This window comes from Cynocephalus volans, chromosome 1 (genome assembly GCF_027409185.1).
Source record: "Cynocephalus volans isolate mCynVol1 chromosome 1, mCynVol1.pri, whole genome shotgun sequence".
In the NCBI taxonomy this organism is placed as follows: Eukaryota; Metazoa; Chordata; class Mammalia; order Dermoptera; family Cynocephalidae; genus Cynocephalus; species Cynocephalus volans.
Genome location: NC_084460.1, coordinates 178045214 through 178055544, shown reverse-complemented (window position 1 = coordinate 178055544; position 10331 = coordinate 178045214). Strand labels below are relative to the sequence as shown.

At 42.6% G+C, this 10331-nt stretch overlaps 1 protein-coding gene across 1 annotated transcript; it reads left to right on the top strand.

Moving 5' to 3' along the window:
- Window positions 1-217: 217 nt before the first annotated feature.
- Window positions 218-640, top strand: LOC134364886 (keratin-associated protein 21-1-like). The gene has a single exon (XM_063081108.1). The coding sequence runs from the start codon at window positions 218-220 to the stop codon at window positions 638-640; it is 423 nt and encodes a 140-aa protein (XP_062937178.1).
- Window positions 641-10331: the final 9691 nt, after the last annotated feature.

Sequence of the window (10331 nt, the reverse complement as noted above, 5' to 3'; positions counted from 1 at the left end):
CTGGGGAAGCAGGAAATCAATTATAAATCCCTAACAAAATGATTGCCCACAGAATGAGCTCATTTTAGGCAAATGGTTGTTAAATGAGAGAACAAAGCCCACGTGAGGGTTGACCTATTCATCCCAGTAAGTATATAAAGGTCCTGGAAGAGAGGACGACACTCACACTTCAGCAATATCCTCCTACCTCTTGACTGAAACCTCACCTCCTGACACGATGTGTGGCAACTACGGTGGAAACCCCTGTGGGGGCTGTGGCTCCGGCTGTGGCTGCGGTTGCGGATACGGCTCTGGCTGCGGATGCGGCTCTTGCGGTGGCTGTGGCTCTGACTGTGGATATGGCTCTGGCTGCGGCTCTGGCTGTGGATACGGCTCTGGCTGTGGATGTGGCCCCGGCTGTGGATACGGCTCTTGCGGTGGCTGTGGCTCTGGCTGTGGATACGGCTCTTGCGGTGGCTGTGGCTCTGGCTGTGGCTGTGGCTCTGGCTGTGGCTCCAACTGTGGATACGGCTCTGGCTGTGGATACGGCTCTAAATATGGACTAGGCTGTGGATATGGCTCCCGCTATGGCTGTGGATATGGCTCTGGCTCCTGTGGCTACCGGCCACTTTGCTACAGAAAATACTATACCTCTTGCTGATTCCCATGACGGCAGATCCTTCTTGCCTCTGAAATGACCACTCCAAGTACAATGGCGGTAGAAATCCTCCCTATCCTTTCACTTCACTCCGAAGTAAGAATTGATTATTGTCTGCGGGGGACCTGATTTAATGTCGAAGGATCTGTCTTCAGCTGACGGTGACTGAGGGGTTTCATCACATCCCTGGAAACAAAAGATCTTATCCCGATCACTTTCCAAACATGAATCCCTACATCCTTTTCTCCGTCTTCGCACGTGGGGCTATGTGCAGAAGCCCAGGGAGGGCTATAGGATTGGAGTTACTAGAGTGGAGCAACAAAAGCAGTTTCTGAATAAAAGGCTTTGTTTCCTGAGAAGTCCGGTCTCATGTGTATCAGGGTGACAATGGATTTCAGGATTTGTGGCCTGATGGAAAGCGGGGGGACCGAAACTTAATATAAAATAATTTGTTTTCTTTAACTCTTCGAATCCAAGTATTACCTCTTGCTCATAACTTGTCATTTATGAAGGTTAATTTGTTACCTATATAATGAAACGTGAACACAAATCTCACCCTCGAAATCTCATACCTTGCGTGAATAAAGGATTGGGATAGGGAGATCAATGGGAAAAGGAACCTAGTCTTGAGATGTAAGGCACAGGTCGAGAAGTGAGTGGCTGGAACCTGGGTTTGAGTCTTGGTAATCAAGAGGCAAGACTGCTAGTTTAATGTTACCACATTTTGCAAGAGGAGAAATGAGAAATCTTGGAGTCAGCAGATAAGGCTATTGCAGCTGCTCAAGGAAATCAGAAAGGACCTTGATCCTTCTCTCTCTCCTCCCATTCCTGTTCTCCCCCTTTTGCTGTGTGACTTTGTCCCTCATGGTTTCAAAGTGGGTGCGGTGTATGACCGACATCATGTTCATGGTCTGGGCAAGGAAGGAACAGAAGGATGGACAAATGGCCAAGAGCGTCAGGTCTCATTAAAAACCTTGTCTGTGTATGCGTGAAGGGAACACTTCCTGGAAGACTTTTGACCACCCGTCTTTGAACAGTAGTGTGTCATGTGGACGGTGTTCGCTGAAGAGGGTAAAACCAAAAGCGTTGTGGGCAGGGGTTGTGCTAGTCAGCCCCCAGTGTTCACCAAATCCTGATAGGTCTTGAATATCAGAGGTAAGAACCAGTTTTGAGAAAGCAAAATCTTTGGCACATGGAAGGATGTGTTTCCAAGAACGCCAGCTTTGGCAGGGGCACAATCGATGTGCTCACACAGCTTTTCCTTCCCTGTTCGTTTCACGTCATTGTTGGTCCACACAGGATGCTGTCTAGTTGCGAATGTTTATTTGCTATATTAACCTGTTAATTTTTCTCTACTCCTCTTATTTCCATTCTCAAGCCCATCCCTCATTCACGGCCATGCTGTAATTCATGGTATTTCATAGGTGGCCACCCTCCCATTTCTTTCCATGGAAGTTCTGTGAGTGGTGGTCATTCTATTATGCATTTTCAATCTACATGAATGGTATTATTATGCACCTTTTCCTAAGAGTTTTTTTCTTCTCACAGCACGATTGTTGTTGAAAGATCCATCTGTGCCTCTGTATGCACATTTAGTCCATTCTTTCCGGTTGCCGCATGGTGCTCCGTGTGCTTCATACACGAGATGTTGCCCACTCTCTATGTCAGTGATGCACACTTGACCGCCCCCAGCTCCTCTTCTCCACATTTCCACAGTGAACACACGGCCCCTACGGACTTCTGTGAGATTGCGCCGAGTTCTGAACTGTTGGGAGAAACGGTGTGTGCACATGTAATTTTACCAAGTACTGCCGGGTTAGTCTCCAGAAGGTCTGTACTAGTCCAAACCCTAACACTGCAATTCTCGTGTCCTCACGTTACGTTCCCAAACTTGGCATGACCTAGCCTTTGAATGGTACTCGTTTAAGTAAAAAAGTGATTGACTCTTGTTATTTGAAGTTCTATTTCTCTAACCACTAATGAGTTTGGACATTTTTAATGACTTCTGATTATTCATTATCCTTTGTGTTTTTCTTTCCTATCTTTGGCATTGGTTTTCTTTCTAGTTTCTTCTTGATTTGTAGGAGTTGATTGTATGTGTTCGGACCTATTCTCTTTAGACTTTGAAAATATCTCCTACAATGTGATTTTCGTTTTGTCCATAGTGTGCAGAACTGAACAAAAATTTTAACTGTATGCTTTGTGGTTCTTAAAATCTCTGAGTTAATCTATGCCTTGAGAATGTGGACTAAATTGATCCACACCGTTTGCTTCTCCGTTGAAATTTAGTGGTTCTGTAAGTAATGAACAATGGACCACGGAGGGTGAAATCTGGGCAACGCATATCAGAAGGATAGGGCTTAGAAAGTGCGAAGAAATGATGCCCATTTCTTGTATGTGCAAGAAGAGGAGCATTATGCTTGAGGGGAGCTTTGATGCGTTGCACCTGCTGTTAGAGTCGGTATTCCCTCATTTGTCAGATCTGTGTATAAGAGCAGCCCCAGAACCGGGCATGGAGAGAGATGAGACCAGCAAAGCATTTGTGGCAGACCTCATTGTCTTGGTGGTCAATTAGTGTGGTAACAGACAGGTTATATTTCATTTCATTTTTGCTTTTTATTGTGGCAAAACAAATATAGCATGAGAATTTCGATGTTAAGCATTTTTAAACATAGGAGTGCATGGACTTAATTCCATTTGCCATGCTGCATAACCACTACCTCTATCTATTTCTAAGCCATTTTTTGTCATCCTAAGTATAAATTGCGTACCTACTTACCCATCACTACTCATTATTCACTTTCCCTCATTTCTGGTAACCTCTAAGCTATGCCCGTCTCCAGAAGTGCTGTACCATATGTTTCACCTTAAAGAATTGTGACCTCTTGGTGGGGAGAACATTCAACATTCATTCTCTGTAGTTACTACTTGAAGTTATACAGTCATTGGTCATTGGCTGTAGTTCGCCCTTTCTTGCTCTTTAACACTAGAGCTCTTTGGTTTTGTTCTGTTCTGTTTTGTTTTGTTTTTTCCGTAAAATTTGATTTTTCTACAATTGTGGGGAACAGTGTTGAGTATCAATATCTGTGGTACCATGTGTGATGATCATATCAGCATAATTACCATATCGGTCATTTAAAATATGATCATTCCTTGTGGCTGTTATTCAATCTCTCGCTGACACTCCTCTCCCTCCCCTTTCCGTTTCCCACCTCTAGTAACCACAATTGTCTTCTCTCTTCCTGAAATTTCACGGTGTGACTGTGATTGCTGTGTGTTTCTCTTTCTTTCTTTGCTTGTTTCTCTCTCTCTTTCTTTTTCTCTTTCTCTCTCTGTTTTTCTCCTCTCCTTTCCGTTTATTTTGTGTTCCCATTACGAATGAGGTCCCGTTTTTCTCACCGTTTGCCTGGATTATTTGACTTAATGGAAACATCTCAAAGCGAATGGCAGAATTTCAGTCCCTTTTTTTGGCAGGGTGGTATTCCATTGTGCATATATACACATTGTCCTTACCCAGTCATGTGCTGATTTCCGCTTAGGTTGGTTCCAACTCTGAGCTGTTGTAAACATAACCGCAATAAACACGGGCCTGTACAAATCCTTTCAAAATGATGATAACCATTCTTTGTGATCTACACCCAGCAGTGGGGTTGCTGGACCTTTCCCCGTAATTCTGACTTGGCTGTATCCCATAGGTTTGCTAAGTTGTGCTTCTGACTTCAGTAGTTTCAGGAAATGTTTTGGTTTCCTTAGTCATCTCTTCTTTGACCCTGTGGTGGTTCAAAAGTATGTTGTTTAATTTCCAGACATTTGTCTAGTTTTCCAAGTTCTTCTAATTATTGATTTCCAGTTTGTTTCCATCATGGTCAGAAACTATAGTTGATAGGAGTTTGATTTATGTGAAGTTGTCGGGACCTATTTGGTGGTCAAACATATAGTCGATTATAAATGTGCTGTTGGGTTCAGTGTGCATTCTGCAGCTGTTGGATGAAATGCTCTGTCTGTTAGGTCCATCTGGTGTATGGTGCTATAGAAATGCACGTGGGTTGCCTTATTGATTTTTCCTTCCCTATGATGTGTCCAATGCTGAGAGTGGGGTGTTCAAATCCCCAACTCTTATGGTGTCGGTGTCAATCTCTCCCTTTGATCTGATATTTGCTTTATATATGTGATTGCTCCAGTGTTGGGTGCATACCTATTTATAAGTGTTACATCCTCTTGCTGTATTGATCCCTTTAACGTTACGCAATGCCCTTCCTCATCTCTTAGACCAGGTTTTCCCGGTGTTTGATTTAGGATATAAGTATAGGTATTTGGGCTGGCTTAGTTTTTCATTTTTTTGGAATATCTTCCTCCATCCCTGCTCTTTCAGTCTAAGTGTGTCTTTGAAGGTCAGCTCTGTCTCTCATAGGCAGTACATGAATGGGTCACGTTTTCTTTATGCATTCAGACAGTCTGTGTCTTTTAATCGTGACATTTAATGTTTTTAAATTTAAGGTATGTTATTGACATATGATGTCGTTGCCTTGGGATTGTCTTGGTTGTTTTTCAATAGTTTTGTATATTCTTTGTTCCTCTCATTGTCTGTCATGGTTTCTCTTTGTGGGTGGGTGGTTTTCTGTATTGAAGATGAGGTTTGATTCTTTTCTCTTTCTCATTGGTGTATCTGTGTTAGACCGCCAGCGTGGGTTATATTCTTTGGTGTTTCAGGATGATCATTATGATTCTTTCGCTTGTAGATGGAGTGTAGGACTCTCCTCAGTGTTTCTTGGAGGGTTGAAATGGTGGTCATGATTTCCCTTCATTTTCCTTTGTCTGAGAGGAATCAAGAGGCGATGATGATTTCTCTTAATTTTGGTGAGCTATTTCTCCTTGGTTCATGGGAGATAGCTTTGCAGGTTATCATATTCTTGGCTGGCAGTTTTTCTACTCTCACTGCTTTTGTATATATCCTCCCATTCTCTCCTGGCTTGTATGGTTTCTGCTGAAAGTAGTCTGCTGTTAGTCTAAAGGGGATGCCCTTCTGTGTGATGATGCTATTCTGTTGCTCTTTGTAGAAATCTTCCTTAGTCTTTAACTCGTGACAGTTTGCCTACCGTGTGTCTCGGTGAAGATCTTTTCAGGTCGAATCAAATAGATCTATTTGGAAACTTTGAGTTTCCTAGATTTGGATGTTCATATCTTCCCCAAGACTAGGGTGGTAGGTTTTCAGCTCTTATACTTTTAAATTTGCTTTCACTACCTTTTTTGCTTTCTTTCCCTTCTGGAATGCCTGTAATTCAAATATTTGCTATCTTGATCACCTCCCCAAAGTCTTGTAGGCTTTGTTTGTTTATTTTCCTTCCTTCCACCCCACCCACTGTTTTTCATCTTACTGGGTTATTTCCAAACATTTGTCTTCAAGATTAGAAATTATTACTTCTCATGATGTAGTCTGTCTTTGAGACTCTTGGATAATGACGCAGTTTAAAAAATTTTTTTTATTCCATTCAAGGTATGCTTCTATTGGAGAAATTCTGTTTGACATTTAATAGTAGCTATGTGTTTGCTAAAGTGGTCATTTAGAACGTGAACGGTTTAACTGATTTCACTGGTTTGTTTGTCTGTATTCCCTTGTATCACAGTGAGCTCTTTCCAATTGAGGATATGAGTTCCTTTGGCAGAAGGTTGGTGATTTCTGATTTGTAGGGATCCATTCTAGGAGCACTGTTGTGTTTCTTTGGTGGTGTCATGTTCCCGTCTTTTAATTTTTTTATTTTTCGTGTGTCTTATTTCCCCGCATTGATACCTGGCAGTGGGTGCGGCTGGTAGTTGGGGCTGTGGCAGTGAGTCCCAGTTGGTCACTTCTCTGGCTGTGGGGAAGAATGCTATAATGCCGCAGCAGAGAGGGGCCGTGTCCAGCTGTTTTGTTGCACTCGGCTAGTCTGACAGATGAGGCGAAAGAGGGGGCGCAGACAGCCACTGCTTGGACTGTGAGTGAGGCCCCTTAATGTTGGTGCCGAAGGAGCACAGCCAGCTGCTTCTCAGACACTTTTGGAAGCCAAAACACAGATCCAACACTGTGGTCCCTGTCAGCTGCTTCATGGTACATTGGCATTGCTGCTAAGAAGAACTGTTGAGGGTGAGACCTCCTGGCTGCTTCTCTGGGAGGGTTTAGATGAGCTCTACTTCCACTGGTAAAGGGCTACTCACCTGTGTTTTAATGTGGAGACCTGTGACTTGTTCTTCTGGGTTTGAAGCTTGGACTCACAGGACTGAGGCAGAGAAGGTGGAATGGCAGGGGTCCTGGTTGTCTCATGTCTGGCTGTGGGTGTGAGGGTACGGTGGTCCAGGAGGCCTGGAGTTGACTTTTCAGACCTGTATGGCTGGGTCCCAGCCACTCCTGGATCCAGGCCTCAAGGCTCTGGGATCAGGGGAATGTAGCAACTCGTGTGAGCATGCTGGGATGGCAGCGGAGTGTTAAGGCTGGGGAAAGCTGTGGCTACTGTCCCCAGGGCAGGGGGTGCTCTCACAATGGCTCTGGATTCAACATGGTGCCAAACTGCATTGGTTTGGGTCATGAGGGTGGGGGTGGTGAGTGTACCGTATGTACTTCTGTGCTTCTGTGCTACAGAGCTGGAGTGCATGTGCTCTAGGCAGCTCCTTACCATTCAGTACAGGCTGCAAGAGCTGAGGACAACTCCTACAGCAGGAACTGCAGGCCCTAAAGGTAAGGATGGGGGTTGGTGTGAGCCCTCTGTCTACCTTTGCCGCCTGTATAGAATGTCTCTCCCGTGCCAATCCTCATGACAAAGACGTGGTAGATGAGGTGGCGGGCCTCTCTCTCCTCTCTCTGCTCCCATTTTCGGGTTCTGGGCTCCATGGGATCTCACCAAACTCTGATACTCTCGTGCACTCTCCCACACATGCTCCCAATGACGTTAATATGTATGAGTTGTATTGGAGCTTTTGGGTGAGATCTACTTGCCCTGCACACCTCTAGATGGCCATCTTACCCCAACTCCTCTTACTTGAATTTTTGCAGGGATGTCAGCGACTACTCACTGCTAGGTGTACATGACCCAGAGAAAGTTGCCATCTAATCGCAAAGGGAAACATTACAAGAAAAGGAGAGAAGCATGAACAAGATGGCAGTTGTAATTCCTTACATAGCAATAATTACCTGAAATCTAAATGGAATAAATTGTCCAACCCAAGACATACGATTACTGAACAGACCAATAATAGAGAGAAAAAAGAAAAGAAAAAAAAAAAAAACCCCAGGGAGAGTGAAACAGAAGACGAGACTCTGTGATGCTTTAAGTGACTCACTTTACCTTTAACGTCAGCTATAGACTGATTGTGAAAGGATGGAAGAGGTCTTCCATGGTTTTGAAAAAGGTAGAGAGTATGTCGGAGTATACTGAAATCTTACATCTGTTTGTAATTCAAAATGTCTCAAACAAACAAAAGAGAAGGAATTTCATCATATATTTTCAAAGGTTCAGTTGATCCAGAAATAGAACAATTGGGAATATGCATACACCCATCATCGGAGCACCTACATATACAAAGCAAAGTTTAATAGACCTCAAGGTATTAGTAGCACTCAAGAGAGAGAGAGATATCTGTAAAACCATAAGTGTACGAAAAGTAACGACTCCACTTTCAACACTGGCTAGATCATTTCGATAGAGAATCAGTCAGGAGCATTTAGTCCGGAACTACGTTTTAGATGAAAAGGATATAAGCGATGTATACAGAACATGTTATTAAATAGCAGCACAGTACACATTATTCTCAAATCTGCATGGAACCTTTCCATGAAGAAATCACAAATAAGGTCTCAAAACAAGTCCTAACATTTTCAGAAGCTTATCGACTTATCCAGCATGTTTTCTGAACACAAGGATGTAACTAGAAATAACTAATAGAAGGAATTCCAGAAATTTCACAAACATGGAGAAATTAAGAACTATGGACCTAACCACCAAAGTGTCAAAGAAGAAAGAAAAAGGAAAGGTAAAACATTTCTGGATGCATGCAAACAAAAATGGAAACACAACACACCAGAACTTCTAAAATTTAGCAAAAGCAGCTCTAAGAGGACGGGGTTTGTAACACTAAACACCTGTATCAAACAAGCAACTGTCCCATGTAGACAACCTGACTTGACCCTCTAGTGAACCAGAATACAAATAAACAATCTATGCCATAGTTCGCAGAAGACAGAGGATAATAAAGATCGGAACAGAAATAAATGAAACAGAAAGTCAAATGCATTCAGAAAGATCAGGAGAGTTTTTGTTTATTAATAAAAATCAACAAAATGTCAGAGCTGCATTGAATGAGGAAGAAAAGGGAGAAGACTGAAATAAATAAACACAGAAATAAAGAGGAGACTTTGCCACTGATACCACAGCAATAAAATTCGTGAGGCCACTATGCGCAGTGTCGTGCCAATAAATTGGATAACCTAGAAGAAATGGATCAATTACCAAGTCCATACGACCTAACCAAAATAATTCATGAAGAAATGGAAATGATGAAGGGAACAATAAGAAGTCAGTTGTCAATGGTCTCCCATTGAAAGAAAGCTCATAACCTGATGGCTTCACTGCTGAATTCTACAAAACGTTTAAAAAAGAACTAAGTACCTCAGAAAGGTCAACGATTACTCATTTCCTAATTGCAAGGTATCCAAACAAAAAGTACGATAAGTAAATTACATTTTAAAGTAGAGTTTTGTTTTTTTTGTTTTTTGTTTTTTTTTGGAGAAGACAGATAAGACAAAAATGAGAATACTACTGTGAAGTCTGGGAGTATCACTCATCGATTGGCTTTACCCTTTATTGGGAAGCATGGATCTATAGCACCAATATGAGAGTCGTCCGAGTAAACCCACAGACAGTCTTGCATTGAACAATCGAACTTTCACAAAGATCTTGTTGATCTCAGGCCTGTTTCTCATTCGACGTGGACGCCTTTGGGTAAGTGTGTCTTTTCATATATAGGAGAAATGATACGTCTGTGTACATAACTGACCAGCAGGGGTTTCAGAAAGAAACAATTTTGTCCCAGAGAAAGCGAGAAAGTCATGATCTGCTTGGAAAAGGAGGGGATAGGCAAGCTTTCCTTCAGGGAGATGGAGAACATTTCAGGGCGTGGTTGTAGCATTTGGAAATACTCAATTTATTGCCCAAAGTCTATGCAAGTAAGTTAGAGTCATTTTGCTGGAAAAAGACAAAGTACGGAGGTAGGAGAAAATGGGAACCAACGTGCTGCTGCTGGTGATACTTTTAATAGTATTGAGTAGAGCTTCTTCTTCAGTAAGTGCTTTCCAAGACCTTGACAGAGCAGTGCGATAACGAAACACACATTTATAGATGAAACATGTTTTGGTGATGTGTTATGTCATGGTCATAAAATTCAATGATGGTTGTGTCAGCTTGGGTCCATCGAAAATGGATCCTTTTCTTTCAAGGCTTGAGAAAATTCCTGGGGAAGCAGGAAATCAATTATAAATCCCTAACAAAATGATTGCCCACAGAATGAGCTCATTTTAGGCAAATGGTTGTTAAATGAGAGAACAAAGCCCACGTGAGGGTTGACCTATTCATCCCAGTAAGTATATAAAGGTCCTGGAAGAGAGGACGACACTCACACTTCAGCAATATCCTCCTACCTCTTGACTGAAACCTCACCTCCTGACACG

Coding starts and splice junctions, on each gene's coding strand:
- LOC134364886 (XM_063081108.1), top strand. CDS start 218: ATGTGTGGCAACTACGGTGGAAACCCCTGTGGGGGCTGTGGCTCCGGC.